The following is a 26,203-nucleotide window of genomic DNA, read 5'->3' on the forward strand; positions in this document are numbered from 1 at the left end:
AAAGACCTGAGCCTGTGTCCTTTACTCTAATCCTGAAAGGATAACGGGGCCACAAGAAATTATGTCGTTAGTGATGCTGAAATAGAAAAATACAATATATAACTGTGCAACATTTTTTGAGATAAAACATGTGATTGTGTGAGTGTCTTATCTTCCTGTGTTTGCATGTGTTTTTATTTATCATTTTTTCTGGTATAGACTATACGATTAGTCTTTGATTCCTTTGCTGGCATCCGTCTCTGGAAACTGTCCCGTGTGCAGAATGCATATTTTTAGTGCAGTGTTGCACATGTGTTTCCCTGGATGTGTTTGGTGAATGCGATAAAGGAATCTGCTCCATATTTCCTTGTTTGACTGTGGGCGTTCTGTGGGATGGAGGTAGGGGAGAGAAAGTTGGACTGAGATTTATATGTGAGGAGGTTTGTAAAGAGGTAGAAGGAAGGAATAATGAGAGGGAGTGAGAGAGAGAGAGAGATTGGAAAAGAAGTGGGTGGATAGGAGGATTGCAAGAGAAGGAGAGGCAGAGGAATGTGTGAAAAGACCATGGCAGACATGTCAGGGAACAAATTGAAAATGCCAATTTCACTTTAGCCGCCACCAGTTCAGGCGCTTATAGCCCAGCTCCAGCCTCTTATTCCATGTGTAAATGAATGGTGTCCACAGAATAACACACAATCACCTCTCTCTATCCATCTCGCCCTCGCTATTTCTCCTTCAGCCCTGCTGCTGTATCATCCTCTCTTCACTCTTTCCTTATCCACTTCCTCGTCCTTCTTTTCACAATCTTTTCTTTTTTCAGGTCCCTGCCCGACACTTGTCCCAGCTTGTTCCACTTCTGTGTTTCTGACCCATATGCAATCAGCTAGTTTCCTTGTCTTTTAACCATCACTTGTCACATTTCCTCCCCATTTTTTCTGTAAGATTTATTTCTTGCAATGGTCAACCTTACCTGCCCCTCTCTGTACAACTGTAATAAGTTTAGCTTGTGTTTGAATCAAGGTCCAGGTTCACTGGGCTTGAAGGAGAAGCCATTGCCCTCACAAAATCTCAAAGCTTCCTAGAACCCAATGAGATATTTTTAAATGATGCCAGATAAAAAAATCCAAAATCTTAACCCATGTACTCACTTGCCTGTAGTAGAGATTATGTTTCAAATTGAGAAACTCCAACCTCGGACGTTTTTGCTAATTTTGCTTAAATACAATTAATTGGTTTACAAAAATCTAGGTGATGATCTCTCTGTTGCGAGACTATTTGATTAATTGAATAATTTTAGACATTTTTTTAGTCACAGTGCAGTGCTGCAACTTCATGTATATAAACAGCGGCAAGGAAAAGTAAGTGAACCCTTGGGAAATATTTTCATTATGCGTATTAATTTGTCTTATACTAGTCAGATTTTACACAATCTTTTTAAACCAATTATACACCAACCATTCTGCAATGGTTGCCCATTGGTGCAGCATCTCAGGGGTAAAAGTTTGCTCTTCAATAGTTCATAAATAAATCACAGCACCAAAATGTGCCTGGAGACACACTTTTTAGAAAGGCCTCTCAACAAATACTCTATGAACATAGTAGTAGTTACGCTTCTGAGTTATGTGGAGACGCATTCCTTTATTTGGATATCAGCATCTCTGCCTTCAGGGCCCACTGAATGTAAATCATCCAATCGCAAAAGTAAAGAATGAATTAATCAGCCATTCACACATTGTGACATTGCTGTGTCCTCTCATTTTCTTATCTTCTCCATGCACATTTCTCAGTCCTTTCCCCCCTCAAATAAATTCAAATTCACTATTATTACAGATGTCGTGATAAATCCCACAGTATCACATTGGAGTGGGTGATATCACAAAGTGGCAAAGTTGTAGCCAGATTCAATCTGTGAGGGCCCCATAGTCTCAGGCTCTGAGGCTTTCACATTGGATTGTATCACCACTCCACTAGAGGAGAATAGTCCTGCTATCTCTCACCCCGAGGCCAGTTAAGATACTGACCATACCACTGGTCGTGAGAGTGAGGCGGCACCCTGTGACTGACAGAGGCACAAGGTTAACATGGCCTATCTCTACTTTTACCAGCTATCACCATCACTGCAGCAGTGGCCTCAAAGCAGAGAGCCGGCATCTCTCGCTATCTAGCATCTGTTTTCTGTTGTATCAGAGACAAAGTGCAGAGTAAGTCTCAGAGTGGAGGGTGTGAGGGTCATGATGAATGAGTACTTTGAGACGACTGTGTGTTTACTACAGTGTTTGGCTCCCTCGTTTTTATGGGCGGGTGGGACTGAGGAGGCAGCGTAACTTTTAGAGCTGCATTTTATTTGCCTGTGATAATCGTGCTTGATAATTTATTAGTCCAGGGTTTGGGTGTCTCACCGGAGCTCTTTCCTCTGCTACTCCTTCAGCGAACACACCGCCATCATGCTGCCGCTTTTGAGGCTTGCTGTCTCATTTAAAGCAATTCCATAAAACTGATTACACCGACAACGAGTCAATTACATTTTAGCTCTTATTAGTTCAGGATGCAACAATGAAATTAGACGAGAATATTATTGTTGGAGATATATTACACTTTTCATTCATCACTGGAATGGAATGAGTCATACAGTTATGGGGATTCCAATCTCTTAATCAAGTCTGTACGAACTCAGGCAGCGGCGGATGTGCCGCATGTTAAAATCACAATATAGCCTGTCTCTCATCATTCATTTTTATAGCCCTTCAACTGTGTGAGCTCCACAGGCTATGACATTACCATCAGTCGCTAGCTGAACTGAGTTTGCTCCTGGTACTGGCGGATTTTTATTATTATTATTTTTATTAAAAGACTGAGAATATTTTATGTTGATGTTACTGCTATGAGAACAATATCGCTTAGACAATGTGACATGACATTAAATACTAATCTGTTGTTGTTTGTTTTTTTCAGTATTCCTATGAGGGAAATGACATCAGTGACCTGCCAGTGGACCTGTCTGTGGTGTGGAATGGAAATTTTGTCATTGACAACCCCTTCAACATTCAAGGTGTGTTCGTGTTGCTGTTAAACAACGGCTACAGATAAGATTTTATTTATGCTGTTAATAGATTTTATACATTGTTGTTGCCCTTTGTTTCAGCACAAAGCTAATGTACCCAGTGTTCATGAGACAATTCTGTCCCATCAATGACTGGCATAACAAAAAGTAAAAAAAAGATTTTTACATATCCCTAAGATGTTTAAAATTTTTTTTAAAAAACAATATTATCGACCCAAGCTTATCTTATTTCAGAAGCTGTGTTGCTTCATCAGGTTTTGATCTTCAGCTGAGTCATGGCAGGAACAGCATCTGAAAAATCTCAGATCTGCACCAACTTAAACATTCGGCTGCAGCTGCACTGTAAATAATTAATACTGTGGCCAAAATCACCTGGAATCACCCAGACAACCCAAAGAGGTTCAAAGACTGTGTTATGTAGCAAATGCGTGATATACAGGACTATTCACACACCTATATAGATATATAAAGTCATGTATTATGTGACTTTATATGTCTGTGAAAAACTGTGACTTAAACAATGTGCTCTAATCCTGTACCTTTTGCACACAATGTACAGAGAGCAGACATATTGTGCTGCTTTTCATTGTGTTATATATATTTTCTAAACATATATTGAGGATTAGTTACTGTACATCTGTCAATGACCATCATTAACTAATCACAAAATAATAATGACTTTAGTTACTAAGGTCTGCAATGATGAGTTAAATGTTTACTTACAAATGTGCAATAACAGCAGGGATAATCACTTAAAGAAAATCAATTATTAATCAGTGTTGTAGTAGTGATCACAGTAACAATACGATAAGCAGCCACTTGCACAAACCTCATGATGTATGAATCGTGCCACGACAGCGAATGTTATTCATTTTAATGTATAAAAACACAATGCTCAACTCAGAGAACTACCTGATAAAATCAGGTCACATATCAGCTCAATAATTAACCTATTGTCACATTTCTATATCATAAATATCATCGTTAAAACCGGATTTACCAAGTTATTGAGCATTCATGCTTAGAATGACAGGTATTATTAATTTTATTACAGGATCATGTATAAAACATCTATATCTGCAGTTGAAACAGTATTAGAGTGCGTCATATAAACTCAAATGAGTAACCGCACCTTACCCTCTAAACAAAGAACTATGTGGGTGATGGTTAAACATACACAATCGATGTGGGGTGAGACAATGAGATCACGTCTCTTGGATTTAATTACTAGTAGGACAGTCTTTGTACTGCTGTGTCCATAATTATTGCGACCTGTACGGAACAGCAGGGGGGATGTTACATTATTTCCCTGCTGCGAGGAGCAATAACATCATTGCCGGCTACCATTGCGTTCAATAGGTCCTGCGCATGACAAGCACAAGGAGCTTTATACATCTAAGAGAGCGCTGCATTATCTGTTTGTTCCTTTTGATGTTTTAAGACAGCAAGGATCTGAGATGTTTGTGTTCAGATTATAAACTGTTACATCTGTAATGTCTGTGAAAAGGCGATCATTGCCATTTTGTCAGTAATGTAAGGTGACACCACAGTCACTTTGCTTTGTTTACTGATGTCACTCCCTGCAGTCTAAATGTAACAAGCAAGCTGTTATCGTCTCAAATTCCACATATTTTCAAGCTGCTGGCCATGACTTGTATGTCACAGTATATGGATATCTGTAACATATACCATACATCTGTGCAGGGGCATAGAGACCCTGCTGCAGTCTACAGTAATGGGGTGTTTACATTCATGGAGGCAACATAAAATGCTTTGACAGTCAATCGCTCTCCCAAGGACATAGTGTTGCTAAATGGCGGCCTTTATATGCTGCAGCATTGACAGCGTACAATATCAGCAGCATGCATCAGTGTCTATGCATTGTGTGTTATCTCAAGTGTAAATCTCCTGAAGAGCATCCGGAGGCGACCTGCAGCCCGAATATGTCTCCTCTCTCCCTGGCTGTCTCTCCTCCCTGCCAGCCCCCTCCCTTAATCATGATAATCATCTGTGGAGAGCGATGCTCACTTGTCTTAAATACTGATATGTTAATGTAATTAGAGAGGAGTCGTTCAGCACTCAGTAATTGGTACAGGGTTGCTTTAAAGCTGCTCCATGACCAATGGGATTTGGGGATGGAATAGCAGAGAGAGAGAGAGGCAGATTTCACTGTACACTTCCTGAGGCCTCTGGGAAATCGTGCCTGAACTTTGTCTCTGTGACATTGAAGAAGTTCTGGAATTTTCCCCTACAAAGTTGAGAAACTTAAAATGAGGAATTTTGTCAAGAATTTTGATTAATTGGTCTACTTAAATATTTATAGTGAAATCATTTAATCATGATTTATAGTGAGGTTGTTTTCTTATGTCCCCAGCCTAATTTCTCCACTATTAAGTTCCTTATGTTTCATTCTCCATTTCTTTCTTGTTCCTATCTCCAGCCCACCTGTATAAGTGCTACGCACTGAGGGACAGCTGTGGGATGTGTTTGAAGGCAAACCCAAGGTTTGAGTGTGGCTGGTGTGTACAGGAGAAGAAGTGCTCCCTGAGACAGGAGTGTGCTCCTCCAGAGACCACTTGGATGCATGCCACGACAGGAAACAGCCGCTGTGCACACCCCAAGATCATCAAGGTAAGTCTAGATACTAATGTCACACACTCGCACATATAGGATCTCAGTGTGCACCTCAAGCTCAGCAGGATAACACATTGACTTAACACATAAACTGAAGACATTTGAGTTTAAGATCAAAAGATGATTACGAAATTATAATGAGTCCTGGTATTTAATCTCGAACATATAATATATGTATATATATATATATATATATATATATATATATATATATATACATAGGAATATATAAAATAAAATTAGCTCCTCATAAAATTCCTCCTTTTCCCACTTATGCCACACACATCAACACCATAAGGGCCATGACGCCATAGAAGAGCTCACTCTGAAATCAACATAGCATGGAGCTTCTAAGTCCAAGTTGAACCTGTCACTTTAGCTGCTGTTTGTCATTAGTTTCCTAGCAACTCAGCCTCCTAAGTAACAAACTAGTCCGATTTCTGTCAGGGCAGGGGTCAGACAGAAGCAGGTTCAAGTGATGAAATGCTCTTTGTAAAAGTTGTCATTGCTTCTTTATTGGCAACCTTGAAACCACATGCCTTTTGACACAAATCAGAGAATTTATATGAAGTCATATTTAGTGAAATATAGTTCTCCTAAAAAGAGACTGGTTATTCCTCTGCTGCGTCATTGTTTTGCCTTAGCGAGTGAAGGGGACATCGTAGGCTGGAAGATGGCAGGGAGGGTGACATCTTAGAAACCATCACCATGACTGCAACCACAACACAGATGGGCTGGCCAGGAGGAGGCAGTTCACACACACCAAGACTGAACACACTGACATGATTAGAGATGATGGCTACACCCAAACACACACACGCACACCTGTGGAGGGGTAGAGGGTGTTTGTCTGGAGTGTGTGTGTGCATGGAAGATATAGGCAAAGAGACTGAAACAGTGGAAGTTTGCTAATTGTGTCCCACCATGGGTGTCGAATGTGTGTGCGCGCATGCAGTGCCTGTGTGCTTCTGACAGCCCGGGTGAGCTAAGGCATCTAAACACCATGGTGTACCCATCTGCTGCCACCGGTAACCGTGGCGGTGGTCCTCATCCGAGTGTGACCTGGGTCAGCATCTCTACAGCTCACCACAGGGACTGACACACACGCTCACACAGAGAGCGTGTGTGTGATGAGTCTAGACGTTCCACCTTTCTTATCTTTTCTTCTTCTTCATTCTCTCCGTCATTCCTTCTCAAGCATTTAACACAGCACATATCCCAGGCGTATCTCAAGTGAGATGAAGCCTCTTCTCAGTTAAAATGCTCGCCATTTCTCTCCATTTAAATGAGTGTGAAATATATGTATTGTGTATAATAAATGCCCATTTCACCAGTGCTAACTTGTATGGACGAAGCGCTCAGCACATCTCCTATGTGACACGGGTTTGTCTCTCTGAATACGTAATGGAGATATTGGATAATTGGGGCACTGGCACATAGATAAATCCTTTAGCTAATGCTCTCTCTCGCTCTCTCTTCCTGCTCGCTTCAGTTGTCTCTTTGAAACAAGCATACAGAGGCAATTGGGTTGTGTGTATGCATGTGTAGAGAGGTGGGGGGCTGTGCATGAAAGGGAGAGATGTGTGTGTGTGTGTCTGTGCGTGCGTGCGCAAGCATGTGCTCTTGCATGCATATTGAGGGGTAAATCCTGGCCTCAGGGCAAGATGTTGGTGGCAGTCAAGAAGCAGCCGAGGAGAGCTTCAAAAACAGCAAGATGAGAAACATAATGAAGGTTTGAGACAGATGGACAGACAGAGAAGAACCGAGGTGGAGAGAGACTGCAAGAAGTGTTATCACATCTCCTCTCCACCTTTGACATTTACAGTGTGACATTAAATGCCAAAGAACATCTGGAGGCGACAAAGAAAATCGCTCCCCTTTCTCCTGCCATTTCATCCTTTAGTTCCCCAAAGAGCATCACAGGCGCCACACAAATTGAATATTACTCCGCTTCTTACCATCCATTCAGTCAAATCCCTCTCTTCCTGTTTGATCCCCACTCTTTTGTTTATTTCTTTTTGCTTCATGAAGTCCACTTTGTCCGTTTTTGCACCATGCTAGATGCTGTGAGGCCATTAGCTTGCGGATTAGCCCCTAATTTCATTTGGAATGGAGAATGTGGGAAACGCCACTGGAGAGAGTGTGAACAAGCACACACACACACACATAGGCAGATCCGCCAAACACACACATGTACAGCTATTTGATGCTTTCAGTGCAGCACATGTTGAACCCATTTGGTGTCATTTCCGTGTGTACTATTGTCCACTAATAGCTCTGGCATCTAAGTGCTGTTCTCCAAACACAGAATCTGATGTTTTATTCCCTAAATGATCGGTTTTAGACCCGGCAAAGATTGGGCTGTTGGACGGTTAAAGTGCTGTATATTTTTTCTCTGGAATGACACTATGCACTAAGATTAATTATAACTCCTCTCCCAACAAGCAAACACACAGCTTGTGTGTGCATGTGAGCCGGCACAAACACACTCACACAAGCCAAAAACACTGTGGTTCCCACACACAACTCATGCACTCTCTCAGAAGCACATACTCAGATTAAAATATTTAAAATCAGAGATAAAGTATGTATTCATGGGTTTGTAAGATCATAATCAAAATCACATTTGCCGCCTCAGAGACGGTCTCACACATTCACACGCACAAACACACATATTGTCAAGGGCTGTCTTCCAGTGTAGTGTGGCAGTGTCCTAGTACTGGCCTTGGATGCTGCCTGGTCCTCCATCATCCATCATCTCCTGCCTGCCTTTTCCTAGGGGACAGGAAGAGCATTACGGCTAGCCCTTAGAAACCAATTAAAACAACACAAGCTGTGTGTGTGTGTGTGTACGTCCGTGTGTGAGTTTCTATTGGGGGACACTTACTGTGTCTTAGCATGTGGCATATTAATGCACACTGTTCTTGTGTGTGTGTTTTTTTTTCTGGTTTTGCGCATTAAAATCTCTGAGTGTGTTTGTTACTGGTTGAGTGTGTGTGTCTTTGTCTGTGTCCAGTTGTACAGCTTGTGCGCTTTCGAAAGGACAATAATTTCTCCCTCATGTATTGTTAGACTGCAGTATTGGCCTTTGCCAGACTTCTTTATCTCTCTCTACCTATCTGTTTCCTCGACCTGCTCTCTTTTCTTATCTTTCTTCATGTATCCTCTGTTTCTCTCTCTTCCATCCATACCTTTAACCATCTCTCTTTCTTCATCCCCTATTCAACCTCTCAATTATTTTTACTTTCTTCTCCTTTTTCCCCTTCCATTACCATCCACCTCTATCTCTTTGTGTCCTTTTTCTCTAAAGAGGTCTGCTTTGTCTTGTATACAAAGCTACACAACTACATTTTTGATATTTTAATCCTATCTCATATGTAGAATTTATTAGTAAAGATACTAGTAAAAACTCTTTCTTTTCGCTGTTTGTGTGTGACTTTTTTAGTTTTTGAGAGTCTCACATATCACAGATAAACTTCAGAAACCTTACATTGTGTTCATATCATCTCTTTCTGTGTCCCCTGCTTTCCCCTCTCATCTCCTCCTATAACAGGCAGATGCTGTCTCTGCTCTGCTGCTCAGCCGGCCACAATAGGCCTCACACAAAGCCTTCGACACAACGGGAGTAGTCTGAGACAAAGAGGGAAAAAAGAGAGTTTGAATGGGTGTAGAGCACTGCAACAGCAAAAGCAGAATAGATAGTGTTTAGGCTGGTGGCTTTTATCAAAAAGGGCTTTATGTGTGCGTTTTTTAGTTGCGGTTGTTACAATGTGTATGTGTCTCTCTGTTTGTACATGCATATCTGTGTGTGTGCTCTGATAAGCCCGTGTTCATAGAGAAAGAAAGATTTGATTTCCATATCTGAAGATTGAAGAAGAAGAACTGGTTGACTCACTCTTTTGTCTCCAGCTAAAATATATGTATTCAGGCCCATTGACATAGAGACCGAGGATACATTTAAAAATAGACAAGTCCGGAGAGGAAGAGGGAAAGGGCGAGTGAAGGAGGAGGAATGTTCATCAGAAGCTGAGCTGGTGTAAGAATGAAAACACCCCTTAATCACTTTGGCATTTCAGTTCTGGCCTGCGCGACACTGGGCTTTGTTCCTATTGTGAGTTTCTGTTCGTGGTGTCCTCGACACCTGTGGCTTTTACCAGCCTGCCACCTTTTCTATAATGATGTTAGACTGAAGGATCATTGTGAGGCTCCAGGTGGAGGAACAGAGATTTGAGCAAGTTGAGAGAGTTTATCTAAATTATCTGAAAGACTGCAGAAACACTTAAAAGAATAATTAGATATTTTAGGATATAAACGTATTCCCTTTCTTGGCGAGTAGTCAATAAATAACATTCTTGTTCAAACAGTTAATGTTATTCTACCTCTACTTACACTCTGGGTTTTTTAACATAGTAAACAAACAAGATATGAAAAGTAAATTATTGAGCTTTTGGATTCTGGTAGGTGGGGCAATAGAAATGTATAAATCCTTCTATTCTGCTGAATTACTATGACCAAAGCTATCCCACACTTCTTAGTGTGAGAACTAAGAACACAGTAATTTTCCCAGCACCTCCAAGGACAGTCCTAGAGGATGCCAGATGTCTCAAGGTGAAGGCTGCATGTAACCCAGCATGTGAATAGGATTAGATAATGTGACCTCACCAGAAGGTATAAAACAATGTTCATTTTACTAGATTTGCCGCCCTTTGTGGATTTGCTCACATAGGTAAAGTAGGTTAACATGGTCTTCTGGTGTAAAGTTCAAATATGGCCAGGTTTGACAAATTAATCAAATTGTTAACCAACTGCATATTGTCTTGACAGCACTGACCTTTGAAAGAACAATTGGAACCATAGTACAAAATGGGGAATGCTCCGCTAAACTGTGCCACATGCATTGCTGCTAGTTGTTGGATTGGAGAGGATATTTCACGATTTCGTGAACATTCTCTTGAACTGACAGCATTACCATGTCACATAACCCCGGCATCCCCTATTTTGTGAGGATGCCATTCCGAGGTGGTCTGGGCCACATTTGTCCATATTCTTTTAGAAGTGTGAATGCTAAAGCATCCTGGGACATCCTACTCAGCTGACCAGGGTTGTTAGTGTCTTTGTAGTCTTGTGTGGGATCTTCTCTTTTTTTCTGCACAAAACAGAAAGTTATTTATGTATTGATATTTGTACACAGTGGACTTAATACTTAAAGGCGAAATGTTTGACAGAGAGCAGGAGTGTGAGCATTATCGGTGACAATTTATTTTGTCCTTCCCTTATGGCAAGTGAAGTCAAAATGTGACCTAACCCACACCCCCACTCCAAGACACCCACCAGGCTACAACAAATGACCCCACCCCCTTCCGCCAGGTTCTAATCCAATTAGCTTTAGCCCTAATTATGCTAGTAATGACTGATTACCAGAGGGGCCATTGTCTGCGTCAGGGCTGGATGAATGGGATCGTGATTAGCGTTGGGCTAGCCTCGAATAGCCATTAGCACCTCTGCACACCTTTCACAGACCTCCAGAGGAAAGAAAGGGAGCAGAGGTCGTTGTGCGCAGTAATTGTGTAGAGTAGATTAATCGTCACAAGGTTAAATGAGAGATGTAGGCGAGGGCTTGATGGGTGGGTCCAGGTTAAGTGCGTGAGTTGGCAGGTGGTGAATGTTTGACTGAGTTGAGGTTGAGTTAATGGATCCAAGGTAATTTTTCATCTCACTTAATGAGGTGGCAAGTCTCTGATTCATGCAGAATGGGACATGACCGTAATCACTTAAGCAAACCATAATTCATGATAACATACAATATATGTTCTATGACATATTGCTTTCAGTAAGTTGATGTCAAATGTGTTGTTCTGGCTAACGTGTGCCCTCTTACACTTGTTCTGCCTCACAGTTGTCTCCAGAGACGGGGCCCAGACAGGGAGGAACCATGCTGACCATCTCCGGCGAAAACCTGGGTCTGCAGTTCAAAGACATCCAGAATGGAGTCCGAATCGGAAAGGTGACCTGCAACCCCCAGGAGGACCAGTACATCAGCGCTGAACAGTACGTAGACACTATCTCATCTCTCATCTCCTACCTCTCACTCTCAAGCATCTTGTTTCTGAGACTCTACTTCCCTGTTCAACACTGAAACTCTCTCAGCTTCAGTCAAGCCTGCAAAGGTTTTAGTGAAACATTCTCTTTCAATTTAACCAATTCCTCAGAAGAGGGCTCGTGCTGTGTTTTGCACTGGTTAGTGTGGACCATGGAAATGTGGTGGCAGCTGAATTTAGCTCAGTCAGAGTACAAAAACTTTGCGTAACCACCTCGATCAGAATTAATTTAGAAATTTCTGGGTGAAACTTAATGACATTTGAGGTGGGTGGTATATATCATCTAAAGATTATCCACAGATGAAAGCTTGTCATGTGAACGCTCCACCTAATTAAGTTACTTTTACTGCTTTCTGGACAATTGTGACTTAGACTTGGTGCCGCTGGAATGAACTTAACTCTGATTTAATAACTGTGATAGGATATTACGGGAAAAGGTGTGCAACAGAAGTAAATAATCATAACTCTAAGTTCTCTCTTGAGTTTTGGGTTTGTTGGACATGACTAAACTCTTTGTCTTCTGTAAATGGGTTGCCTCATTTCAATAATATTCTTTAGTATTCATGTAAGTTATAACATGGGAATCCTCAATTAGATTTAATTCGTCATGCAAAACAATTGGCAACCACAGTCAGTGTGACGCTGGTGCTCCATTAATACAGCTAACCAGAAACACTGAGTTCTTTTGGTTGACGTCAGTGAAACTATTTAATGAGTCACACTCTCTATTTTATGTTGAATTAATTCAGAAGCAAGGATACAATTTAGGATGAGGAAAAATTGGGGACGCTCGTCACAGCTGGAGGTGTCCTCAATATTCTATTTCCAACTATGGAGCTGTCATTTGTACCCAAACGCTCCATTTGCTGGAGTTGTGTAGCACAGTCCCAGCAGATTTTGTTTTCTCTCTGCCCCCTCACTAAGAAGGAAACAGAAGAAATGTGACTTTGATGGTTTGGCAGACAGCACAACGCAATGCTCTGCAGCGCTCACCAGCGATGACAGGCGTCCCCAAAATGGGTTTAGATAAAATGGCAGTGACATGTCAGCCTTGATTTATAATTTATATCCTCATATAGTGTCACATTCACACAGAACATGCTATTTTTATGTGTGCTTCTGTTGCCGCAGAGAAATATCAGGTGGTTCCATGTAGTAACTTTTTCTTTACCGCACATTCACTTTGTCCGAGTGTTCACATTAAAAACCACCGAGGTTTCAAAGTTTAACCCTGTCCGCCCTGTAAGGCTTTGTTGGCCTGTTGCCATAGCACCAAGTGGAAGAGGAGGAGGAGTGCTCGGCTGGCAGTGATGCTGTCATGCTAATTAAAAGTGATGTTAGCCATACGGTGCCATTAGTGGCCTTGTTCCTCTCGTCATCCCAGTGACCCTCTCCGAGCTGTAGCAGAGCAGAAAGTATGGGGTGGTGGAACTGACAGCATGGGTCAAAGGTCAGCTGCTGGAGAAGGAGGTGTACGGATTGTCGGGCAAAATGTAGACACATTGTTCTTGTTCCTGCTCATTTCTCTTTCTTTCTTCCAGCGCTTGTGCTGCTTGTAGCCTGCCCACCACTCCCTGTTTCTTAAATTGAAACAAAATGTGGTTTTCTTTCTTTCCTTTTGTTTACTTGTCATTCACCTCAGTGAAATATTAACTACATAGATTTGATTCCACAGTGAGAAAAGTAAATCATTTCCACCAGTGAGAAAAACAGAATCCAGTGTTTCTCTTTTTATTATCGCCTTATTGGTATTTTCTCTCTTACAAATTGAAAGAGGTTTAATTTTTCACGGCCACATTTCACCTCAGTTGCTTGATTGAGTGAGGTATAATTTATAGTGTTATCATCTTTACAAATGCACCATGAACTTTCTGTCTATCTAGCCACGTAACGCCTCAATGTAGCCACCTGTCATCTGTGCACTAATGATGCCGAAGCCACAGCCTAACTGAGAGCTGTCCAGCATTTTAATCACGGCCCCTGTCATAGTGGGAGACCTGGGAATAAATGAAAGGGAAAATAAAAACAATAGAGAGGCACACAGCGCTGGAATGTGAAATTCATCGCTGTCGCAGCACTGCAGTTGCCATGGCCACCTGCAGGGAGGATGGAGGCTGGAGAGTTGAGATGTGTTGGAGACGTGTCGGAGATGAGCTTGTTCAGTTAATCAGCCTCTCTCCCTTTAACCGTCTCCCCCCTTTCTTTCTCCCAGTTTCTTTCTCCTCCTTTCTCTACTTCCCTCTCTCCGCTGTACTCTCACCCTTTCTCTTCATCTCATTCATTCGCTGCTGCTAATTAACAGTCAAGTGTGTCTCCAGTGGGTGAAACATGAAGTGTGTGTATGTGTGTGTGTTCTCCCTGTGGGCTACACCACCACTCCTCCCCTTACTCAATCATTTCACCGGTGGATTTTCATTTGGCCAGCCAGCGCCCAGGGCCAAGTGAGAAGCTTACAGTTCTAAAGATCCACTAATGCAGACACACGCGCGCGCGAAACTCCCCTCTCTCTTAGCCCTGCAGATTTCCACTAATAAAGAAATTCGGTCCAATTTTTGTTATTTATATAAATAAGGCAACTGAACTTGTTTATTCTGAGCAATTGGAATGTTTTCCTGACCTAAAGCAGAAGAGAAATGCTGCTCTCGTTCTGTTACCCACCTCTGTTTTCTTTTCTTCACTAAGTCTTCTTCTAAGTTCTGAAAAATCTGTCTTATTCTTACGCAAACACTGAAAGAAAACTTTGTAATATTTGTCATAATCAATCTCTTTTCTCCATCTGTGTGTTTCCCTTTTTCAGGATTGTGTGTCGGCTCAATGATGCAACAGGATACAGGGTGCAGGAGGCTCAGGTGGAGGTGTGTGTGAGGGACTGCATTCACCCTGACTACAAAGCAATCTCAACAAAACCCTTCACCTTTGTGGTGAGTGTATTTACGGCAAAGCTTTATGCATGTCTTTAATAAAGGATTCTGTTTCCCTGGTCAGGCCAATAAGTCATGTTCTAACTGCCTATGTATTGCTCTTCAGTCTCCGTACTTTACCCGTGTCCAACCTTCCACTGGCCCGCTGTCTGGAGGAACCAGGATCACCATTGAAGGCAGTCATCTCAATGCAGGGAGTGCTGTAGCTGTGAAGATAGGACTTCACCCTTGTTTGTTCGAGAGGTAAGTCAATTTAATCTACTTAACACCAGTGTTTCAGGTGAAGTGCAACATAATTTTCTTAGATTAGCTATAAATGTACAAGTATTACTATAAAAATGCAACAACTTTGCATTTTTAATTTAAGTCCTCCTTGTTAAGTAAAACCATGGTCTTTGATGATAAACATATCGCTCTGGCATTCAGTATTGATTTTCATGGAAGACTTTTTGAGATACTGTTTTGTCACTTAGTCACAAATGTCCTGCTGCTTGTAGACGTATTTATAGAAGCTTAGATCACTGGGGAAATTGACTGTTTAAACTTCCATTGTGCTGTTCTGAAGGCAGGGAGTGAGTTGTTCAAAGCTTCCGCAACAGTGAGTGGAGAACAATGTGCATGTGACATGACTGTTACAAGATACACTATAATCAAAAGTGGCTGATTTTAATTCTGAAGCACAGAATTAAAACCTCCCTCATCACTCTGCCACAGTTTCTGTTAAGTAGCTACAGTAATTCTGTTTTCACCTTTTGGTCAGGTACTAGAATATGCATGTTCTTTCTCTGTGTGCGTAGGTTTTCAGGTATTGCAGCTTCCTCTAACAGCCCAAAGACATGTAGGTTAGGTTCATTGAAGACTTATGGGATGGGATGATGGATGTTTGGATGGATCGATTTGCCACATGTCTGAAGAATGCAGCTAGTCATAGCAAGCACTATACAGTAATTCAATGTAATTGTGAGAATGCCAGTGTAGTTTTACTCTGGAAAACTGATGTCATTGTTCAGTGTTGCTGTGAATGACTTAAGTGCATTGCCCACATTTGGTGAAAGATATGACTTTAATTTGAAAAGGAAAAGATATGGTGTTGCTGGTAATTGGTAACTCACATTTTGCCTGCTTTGAACTTTTGGTTTTTAGAATGATCTGCCTCTGTTATCTTCTGTTGTCACTCACTCTGTGAGAGATTGGGCCAGGATTTCAAGGAGAGGAGACATAGATCTAATTTGATATGACTCTTAATTCCTCGAGCCAAGAACTCTATTGAGTTTCTTCCTGGCAAACTGACAGAAAACTGAGCTCTGGAATAAATCCACCCATGTTTGGTGTCTGGTAGATGTCAGAGAAAAAAAACCACACTGTGAAGATTGCTGGTCAACAAAAGCAATGTATATACTGAAAGGCTGAAGTTTGTCATGTTTCTGCTTTTCTTGTTTCTCCCTCGTAACAAATTCCACAGAATGATGGTGTTTTTGTTATAGTGGTTTCTTTCTTTCTCTTAGGCAACAAGTCACAGGTTAAACTAATGAGCTTGGACCTCTCAAGTTCTTTTCATATCATATCAAAAGAAAAGTAAAGGCCAATTTAAAGCTCTATAGCACATCTTCAGAAAGGTGAACATAATAGTCTTGGCCTTTCATTCACTGAGCAGCAATAACCTTTATGACCAAACTAATGAACTGGTTGAGTCCATCTCTTTAATGTGTCTTCGTATTCAGTGGGGCCTCCGCTTTAATCAAAACCTATTTACCCGAGTCACTCATCCTCTTATCTCCCTCTGCAACTCCTTTTCTCTCTGTATCCCCTCTTGACTTTCTTTTGTGTGGCTGCAACCTTGTCAAAAATACGTACGGGGCACCACAGGCTCTTGACAGTGACAGTGTTGTGAAAATGGTTTCCGTGGAAACACAGCACTAGTGGAATGTGGAAAGACAGTTTTTTTTATATTGTCCTTCATTTTATTTGTCTATCTTCATCCCTTCTTCAGTCCCCTCTCAGTCTTAGGACATTGTTGAATGTGCCCCCTGAGAGACAATAGGAATATGTCCGGCTAGGCCACCTAGACCCTGTTTATGCTTTTCCCTCAGTCGCCAAACTCCACTCCGGCGCAGCCTGCCAGGATAGAGCTGCCAAAATAGGTTTCAACTTCTCCATCATCTTCCATCTTTCCATGGATTTCACTTTCACAGCAGATACCAGGGAAGGATTTATGTACAGATCAAAATTTCACAGTGCGGCACCAGCCATACAAATCACACACTCCCATTTACACACACTGTAACTTCAGGAGGTCAGCAGACGATGAGTGACAAAACCTCACCCAATGTTAAACTTCTCGTCCTCACAGTGTGAGCACCACTACTCGATACACACGCACGTGCACCCTCACAGGTAGGCATATCCCTGCTGTTCGGCCAGCGGTGTCCCCCCCTGACAGGGGGGAGGTCACAGTGGAAAGAGCCACTGGAGTAGAGCACAAAGTTTCTGGCAGCTACACAAAGTTTCCCAGCAGGTCACAGCTGGCTGCCTGTCTGCTACGGAGGGGGTTACATCACACAGAAACACGACCAGCCTGATCTGTCACTTCAGATCTATTAGCCAGAGAAAGCGCAGGAGGGAAGGAGAGAATGACAGAGAGAGATAGATAGAAAGAGAGAGAGAGAGGAGCTTTGAAGTATACAGCACTCTGTGATTCGGGCTGATGAAACTATGGATGGACGGAGTGAAAGATGTTGGCCTTGTGGATAGGTGACTATGTCACCATTTTGCGTGTGTGCACCAGGGTGTTCACTCCCTTTTTTATCGCATCTGATAAATTATTTATGAATTATTTATCAGATGCACTTAATTAAAAAAAGGTCTTTGTTTGTCAGAAACTGCCAGAGTGAAACATTCAAAGTCTTCCTAGAGTATTGTTCCTTTGAGCACACAGTCCACTTAAGAACCTTGATACGACTTTGCATGTTCTAACTTTCTCCCTCATCTTCACATCCTCCCTTCATCTATTTCTCTTCAAGGCGGAGTAATAAGGAGATAGTGTGTGTGACCCCGGCTGGGCAAAATTCAGGAACCACCCCAGTCATGGTTGACATCAACGCTGCTGAGCTGAGGAACCCAGAGGTCAAGTTCAACTACACAGATGATCCGACCATCCTCAAGATCGAACCTGATTGGACTATAGCCAGGTGAGGTCCCATTCAGAGCAAATATGAACCTCTTCTATGAATGTGACAGAGACTAAAGTGTATGATTAATAAATTCCAAATATACAACCTACATGTCAGACTCCCTGTCTGGCTCTGGAAAAAAAAAAAAAACTGGACATTCCTCTCTGTTTTCCCAGTCATCCTGCTTTTCAAAGGCATATTATTTATTCTGTTTATCTTTATGTTTCAAAAGTAAATCTTTGAGAGCAGGAACAGCAGTGAAGGAGGCTCCTGAAGCAGTGCACTCCTAGTTGATGAGCTGCAGCAGAGATGTATCTGTAAATATTATTTGACTTATTGAAATGAGACTCCATAGCCACAGGAAGATTTCCTGTGCAAACACAAGCTGTGTTCAGGAGGGAAAAAAAAGCTTGGAGCTTCCAAATGCTAATGGGCTCACTGGTTTGACCTAGAAACTCCTCTACTCCACAACTCGGATATGAAGCCAGCACGCACACAAACACACACAAACACAGAACCACACACACTTTCTCAATTACTGAAAAAGTATAGTTCTAGGAAGTTGTCGTGCATTATTCTATTTTATTTTATTTTTTTCTGCTGCATTAAATTAAAATCCTTGAATGCTGGTATCCAGGTTATAGATGCCTCCCAAAGAATAGACGGGGATCAAAAAGCAACAGCACACTAAATTACTGTACACGTTGCACGCATATTATTGTCAGAGTTGTGTTGTTCCTTAAAAGAAATACTCCCCTTTACTTCTTTTTGTCCATCTACATTTCCTGCAGAAGTTTCAATTTAAAAGCATTTCAGGAAAAGGGGGAATAATTTCACACATTTGACTGTTTCACCAGACACATTGTTTGTTCAGTCAGCGTAACAATCCACTACTGCATCATTGCAGGGGGTTGAGGTGAAAATGGGGGCCACGTTTAAAACTCTGCGGGAGACAGAAGTCTGTCTTCATGCAAAGGGGTGTGAGCAGATGAGAAGTCTCATTTGGAATGAGATGAATGAAATGTTGAGGGTAGGCGAGGGGAAGGCGAATGAAAGTGTTGGCTCCAGGCAAGGGGGGGAAATAACCCCAGAGCCCAGCTTGTGTTTAGTGTTTCACTCAGCGCTCCCATTGGAGAAGGTGCATGGTTCTCCAGGCCAATCACGCTTTTATTTACCAAGATATTTTGTCGCCGCATCCCCTTTGGTGACCCTGTTGCCGGGGCTATTTCAAACAGCACAGAGTCCTAAACACAGATCTGAAATGACTGAGACTTGCTCCCCTCAGTTCAAGAGGAGGTTCTACGAGCTAACAACACAGATACGTTTTGTTTACAAACTGTATTATACAGTATACACAGTACATCATAAAGTTGACTCTGTATTTGTAGAAATATCGAGCACTGACACAAATCCACTCAAAGCAACATTTACAGCTTTTTAGCATTTAGCATAACGGTTAACCGTTACCTTAAATGAACAACTTCTCAGTTTTCACCTTAGATTCTTCACCAAATTAGTATCTGTTGGCCATGAGCCTTCTTTTGCCTCACTATCTTTCTTTCAGCTTATTCTTTTATCGATGTCCGAGACCCTCCCTCACCCGCCTTACCCCTTCAGACACCAGCTTGACCGTAACAAAATAAAGCCATCTTTTAGGATGTGGATGTTTTTTATCTCTGCATCAACTACATGTGTGTTTACATTTCAAGATGGAATCTATGTAATGTCTAGTTGCATTGATCACAAGTACTCAGCTGCTTCTCAGAGACAAAACACCCAAGCAAATGATTGGTATCCATGTAGAAAAGGCTTTAACACTTAAACAATATTGCTGCGTATTGTGTCATTCTCTGTATGAAACCATGCATTACATCAGCCAGAGTATTATCTGAATAAAATGATGTGGGGTTCTTAGTTCATTGGTTCCGGTGGTGACTCACACTGGGCTTCCAGCCTCGCCTGACTGTACTGCAGTTGTTAGGTTGTATGCTAACTTATTTAGCTGCTGTCAGAACACTTTACATCAGTAAAGTTCAGCATCTAAGGCCAGTGGAGGCTGTCAAGAAGGCGGTGTGGGGGAATTGGACTCCCACCCATATTACCCATGTCTCCACTGGTCAGCGTCGCATAGACCCGAATAGGTCACAGGTGTAAAGGTTATGGAAAATGTCAGATCATTGACAGGCGGCACAGTTTTAGAGTGCATCTCATGCTGAAAAATACAGGGTGCAGCTTTAATACAACCTGCCTTTTGAGGGCTGGCGTGAAGAGGCCAAAGCTTCTGCTCTCAGGAGTAATGCTACCCATTCGCTTCTTCTTCCCTTCAGCCTCCATATCGGTTTAAACAAGCTTTTAGCATTCATGCCAGGGCTTTAGCGTTAGTATCATTACCTGTAAATGGGCTTTCTTGAATAAGCAGGCGAAAGGCTACAGCAGGATTGAGCATTAATGGTGAAGCGCCAACTGGAGGGCCCTCTTGGCTCCCACAGAGAACCGATTTATTAACATTAATCTCTACTGATAGGTCTGCTGAATAGTGTATGCTCTTGGATCCTGCAAGAGTAAAAGTGCAGCAGGACAGACAGGAATATGTGACACAGAGTTGCACATGTTTTTTTTCCTTGTACCATTGTATGCTTATGTTTGTCTTGATTTTCTCTATAATTTGTTTTGTTGCCTTTTTTTTAGCGGAGGAACCATGTTGACCATTACTGGGACCAATCTGGCAACTATCAAGGAGCCGAAGATGAGAGCCAAGTACGGATCTGCCAAGTCAGAAAATGTGAGTGGTTGGACCCAGACACCCGCACACAGTTTTTAGTTGACAAAACAAAGTGCAGTGACTTGACTCGAGTAGAAAGACCGAAATAGACACAGAGGTCTCTCTCTCTCTCTCTCTCACACTACTGTCTCCCTCTTCCTCTCTGTGGAAAAACTGATCTGCAGACGCTACACACACATTCCCGAAACACAGGTACACTCACTCAGACGCACACGTTTGACCCGCCGGTCAACCAGCCAAGGGCCCATTTTCTGTTTGTTTTTGATGTTGAATTTCCTTTTAGCAGTTTAACCTTTGAAATGTCAACCAGCAATAAAGCGGCTCCGGCAAATCCCCCCTCTCTTCACCTAGCACCACAGGGCTTAGCTAACCTTTCTCACACTCGCGCTCTTAGCTGAAAGTAAAAATATCCCGTCTTTTTCGCTTTGTCCCCCCCTTCGTTAATATGTCTGACACCTAAAAATATGATTTTGTTTTGTTCTCCTTGGTGTGTGAGCATGTGACGTATAGTATATAATGTAAGAGGCTAACATACAGGGGAACTATGCAGAGGTTTCTTTTGCCGGGTCGTGTTATCGTTATCGCGAGTGGCTGACCTCTTCTGTTCCACTGTGTGTCATTACAGCCTAATTTGTTCTTCGGTGACTGATTTAAGTGTCGAACACCACAGGGGATTTCCGGATGATACCAACACTGATTACAACACTGATGTTATTAAGCCAGCCTCTTCCTCAATCTGTTACTACTCAGTCATTTAAGCACTCACATCAAATAACCTTGTTTCTGCCACAATATATATTTATGATTATGAATTTGTTAGAATAATAATTTGAAACGCACAATGTTAGATTTCTTTGCAACAGTGTCAATGAGGTGGAAAGGTTTTAATAAGAATTTAGCTGTTCAATGTATTTGATCTCTTCTTCTTAAATTCACCTGCCCTCCTCCTCTCTCTATCTCCCTCTGAAGAACTGTACGGTTGTCAACAACACCGTGATGGTGTGTCTGGCGCCCTCTGTGGCCGGATCTGACAAAGCCTTCTTGGAGGCAGGCAGCAGTCCTGATGAGATCGGCTTTGTCATGGATGATGTGCGCTCTGTGCTGGTGGTAAACGAGACTTTCAGCTACCACCCGGACCCCGTCTTTGAACCCCTGAGCCCCTCAGGCATGCTAGAGCTGAAGCCCAGCTCCCCGCTCATACTCAAGGTAAATTGCCTCGTGCTCTTAGCATTGATCTGTTTTGGCCTTGTCTCTACCTGGGTTTGCTTCACATCCATCAGGTTCTTTCTCTCCTCATTCTTTTCTTGACTTTGCTTCACTCTTTCTTTGTTTTTCACAAACAGTCATTTCATTCTCTCTGTGCTTCTCCTCTTTGTCTATCCTATCATCTATTCTGTCTTATTTTCTTCTGCTTTCTCCTGTATGACACCTGTCATACAGCTATGACACCTTTCTAATGTTATTTCTCCTGCCCCTCCTCTTCTCTTTCATGCACTAGAAAATACTTCTAATGTCTGTGAAAGAGAATGACGTCAGGATGGACTCTGTTATGGCTTTGTAGCTAAAATTTTATCAAAGGTCATTCTATGAAGATGTAAAAAAAAAGATTGTCATCAAAACCCTCATCACGACACCAGCACAACGTCAGGGTAGCAAGATGTTAGCATTTAGTTGGCAAATTACAAGAGCAATATTGGAAGACAGCAGCATGCAAGAAATGTTGAGTATTATCGAATATGTTAAAAGCTCGATCCCAATAATTATTTTTGGAAAATGCCGCAGGGACCTCAGCATCCAACACGACTGATGAGATGCTGACAGGCATTTGAAATAATTACCTCCGAACATTCCTGTACATTCAATTTCCTCCCTGCTTCCTCTCGTTATGACAGTGTTTCTTTCAACACATATTTCCCTCAGATCTGCCTCAACCTTGAAAGATGTTATTTCTCTGCCTGCTGTCTCCGACAGCGTTTGGAGACTGAAAAAAATCTTTTCTGAAACATTAAAATCAGCTGCAAAGAGAAATAATGTTAATAAAGTGGACCCATACGTTGCTCTGCCACCTGCTCAGATATCTATCAACTAACTTATGAAGAGAGACCTCATAGCTGTGTTCGCTCTTAAGCCGTAGAGGTAGTACACATTTGAATCCTGAGTGCTTTTTGCCCCACCTCACGCTATATTTTGTCATTTTACCTCTCCCCTTGAACTTCAAAGCCTTTCAGGAGTAAGCTACAAGATTATCATGCAATTTCACGGAAAACTAAAGCCTTTTTACTCTTGGCCAATCGGGGGAAGTTTTTGAAATGAAAAATCGTGCCTCTCTCCCCCTGTAACTCTAAATATAATTCAATAATGAAAAGCTCTGATTGCCCTACCATGCTCTGGGTAAAGAATTTTAGAAATAAGCAGCTCAGAAATGGCATACTATAAAATAATTGCATTGAAATTAGATGTTCATCAAGATTTGTCAGCAATTAATTCCTCCTACTCCCTAAAGCACAGTGAATTAGGATAAGTAGAAGAAGGTAAAGGTAGCAGAGGAGGGGGAGTCGGGCTCCAGTATTTATTTACTGTACTTAACAACCCCATCACACGGCCGCCACATTTTTGGACTTCATTTTTAAGTGGGCTTGCTCTTAGCCACTAGATTTGGATATAATAATATAATTAGTAAAAGTCCCATTTTTTATTCAAAAAAGACAGGTTGCGGGTCAATTTCTGAAAATGATTATCTGTAAACTTCAAAGATATGCACTGTTGCTATGGTTACCTGCCGTTTTAAAATACTGATTTTAAGCTGTCGCTGAACTGTTGACACCTGCCAGTCGATCAGAAACAAGTTTATTATTCTCTCTGACTAAATCTCAGTTGGAGTTGGTGCTTTTGCATTTGTACCCTGTGATCATCGTTCTGTTTATGGAGACCACCTCAGACTTGAACCTTCTGTAATTAACCAACGCATGTGTGTGTCTGTTTCCAGGGCCGTAACCTAATCCCTACAGCCCCAGGAAACACTAAGCTGAACTACACGGTTCTGATCGGGGAGACACCCTGCATTCTCACCCTATCGGAGAGCCAGCTGTTGTGTGAATGGCCTAACCTGACTGGAGAACACAAAGTCACTGTAAGTAGAACTTAAATGATTTTGTTCAGAACTGTTTAGCTTTTTCCCATTGGGTGCTACGTCTCTCTTCTTTACATACAGATACATTTATATAAAGGCTTATAAGATGAGCATCACACCCCTCTGAGTAGCCTAAGTACCTGTTATTTCATCATCTCCTTGCTTCTTTTCTTACTACCCCGGAGCATCTGGCGTTTACATTTTTATCAGCGTGTCTTCCACAGCTCCAGTTCCCTCTGCTGAGCTATTCATCCATCTTTTTATGTCAATCCACTTCCTGCCTTCTCATTCATTCTTTTCATTCTTTCCTTCCCATCCATCAGACCCAAATCTTGTAAATTACTCTAGATATCTCTTCCCCCATTCACATAGCTGCACGCACACAAACAGACCCCCACACACACCCTGTCTCTTACACCACTGACGGTGTTTGTGACTGTATTTACGTCTCAGGGGCTTTTGATTGGTCTCGTTTGGCTGCCATCCTCCTTGGGATTTGAACAGTATTGATATTCCACAGAGACCAAAAAATGGCTAGTGGGCGTGAGAGGTCTGTGCTGTGTCTATTTTTATCTCCCTCCATTTAGTGTTTCATAGACGGAAGCCTGTTGGAGAAAAACACATCCCTCTTTTTTTAATTCACGTGTTCTGCAAGGGAGACCTGTTTTTATGTGATATGGTTGAGCGTGTGTGTAGCCCAGATATAGTTTTAGGGGAGTTTGAGGCTGCATTTGGCCTGACTGCACAGCTTGGTTTGCCAGTATAACTGCAACATGGGATTAAATATTGGCACCTCGCATGCCACTTTTTTACTATCATATTGGATTTATAGCAATTGTGGCCAGGTGTAGGCCGAACGTTTTGTAATCATGACTTGTAACGGTTCAGTAGCTCTTTTAGAAAAGTCTTGGCAGAAAACCACAGGAGATAAAGCCTTTGCCGTGAGAGCCTCTACCATTTGGAACAATCTGCCAGAAAAGATTAGACTAGCAGAATCTGTTACCTGTTTTATCTCTCTTCTTAAGACTCATCTTTATAAAAGGCTTTTTTTCACATGTCTCTGACTTAAATTATCTTTAACATTATTTTTTTTTGCTCTGATTGTTGGTGAATTTCATATTCTATTTTGTAAAGCACTATATTAAAACAATAAAATAAAAGTTATTATTAATATTATTTTTTTCATGACACAACGACATGATTCTCAAACTGTACACGCTACAAAGTTGATGGCAGCAACTTACTTTCTACAATAAATTTGTCAAATATCATGGCAACAAAACCCGCTATGTCTTTCTGTGTGTAAGTGCAGTGTCATTTATCCACCTGCTCAACGTACAAGGTTGCAACTTTTCTATTTATTTGGTTCTACTAGGTGCGTGTTGGAGGCTTTGAATACTCCCCGGGGACCCTGCAGATCTACTCAGACAGCCTGCTCACCCTGCCTGCCATCATCGGTATTGGCGGAGGTGGTGGCCTTCTCCTGCTGGTCATCATAGTGGTGCTGATTGCCTACAAGCGAAAGTCTAGAGATGCCGACCGCACCCTCAAGCGGCTTCAACTGCAGATGGACAACCTGGAGTCCAGGGTGGCCCTCGAGTGCAAAGAAGGTGAGTTGGACAGAATCTGGCAACGACAGGAGGTTGTAACGCTAGCTGGTCAACTCTGAAAGCTATTTATCTAATTCCGGTATTATCAGTGTAGGTTTTCATACTCGTATTTTAACTTTTTTCACTAAAATAACTTCCTGTAAATCTCTCTCATTGCACCTTCACCTCAAAAGCAGCGCAACTCCCATTCAGCATTCCTGTCCATTTCTCTCTTTGCGCCCCCAGCCCCCCTTAACTCACTCTGCCAACTGTCCCCCTGCTGCTAGGTGGCAACGGTGTCTTTGCGTGAGTGTGGGTGTAGGTGTGTGATTGTGCATGTGTGCGTGGGTGTTGGAGTTGGTGTGTTTCCAGAGGAGAACTTTGATCTGAACCAACCACCAGATGTTGGCTCTCCACCTCACAAGAGAGCCGCCTGGCTGGCCTCACTGTCATCCACTCTGCGAGATGGGGCTTAGATAGATACGGGGCACAGAGGTGGCCAATAGTGAGAGAGGAGGGGTTTGAAATAGAAAAATCCTAGGGAGAGATAGGACAAACACACCAGCACATTAGCATATATTCATTGGACAGGAAACAGTGTGGATCAGTTGGAGCCCAGTGATGCTATTGTCTTGTCTGGAAAGAGAGATAGGAATAAATAGTAGAATATTAAAAACCATGGTCATAGAGATCAGTTCACTCTGTCAACTGCTTTAGTGAACTGCAACTTTAACAATAACATATATTTACTGTAGTAAATATTAGGGATAAGTGGTCTGCAGGTTTGTTGATTGTTGAGGTTTCACCTATTGCTGTTTCCAGCAGGTGGTGAAGCAGTC

At 42.0% G+C, this 26,203-nt stretch overlaps 1 protein-coding gene across 1 annotated transcript in view; it reads left to right on the forward strand.

The window, feature by feature from the left end:
• LOC133000554 (plexin-A1-like) overlaps window positions 1-26,203 on the forward strand; it is a 147,976-nt gene that overhangs the window by 103,025 nt on the left and 18,748 nt on the right. The window contains exons 10-19 of the mRNA XM_061070499.1: window positions 2,932-3,028; window positions 5,481-5,671; window positions 11,571-11,722; window positions 14,570-14,693; window positions 14,800-14,936; window positions 17,714-17,881; window positions 20,552-20,645; window positions 21,615-21,851; window positions 23,632-23,775; window positions 25,151-25,385. Of these exons, the coding sequence (XP_060926482.1) occupies window positions 2,932-3,028; window positions 5,481-5,671; window positions 11,571-11,722; window positions 14,570-14,693; window positions 14,800-14,936; window positions 17,714-17,881; window positions 20,552-20,645; window positions 21,615-21,851; window positions 23,632-23,775; window positions 25,151-25,385 (1,579 nt within the window). The remainder of the gene's footprint in view (window positions 1-2,931; window positions 3,029-5,480; window positions 5,672-11,570; window positions 11,723-14,569; window positions 14,694-14,799; window positions 14,937-17,713; window positions 17,882-20,551; window positions 20,646-21,614; window positions 21,852-23,631; window positions 23,776-25,150; window positions 25,386-26,203) is intronic.

The sequence above is a fragment of the Limanda limanda genome, chromosome 4 (assembly GCF_963576545.1).
Source record: "Limanda limanda chromosome 4, fLimLim1.1, whole genome shotgun sequence".
Taxonomy (NCBI): domain Eukaryota; kingdom Metazoa; phylum Chordata; class Actinopteri; order Pleuronectiformes; family Pleuronectidae; genus Limanda; species Limanda limanda.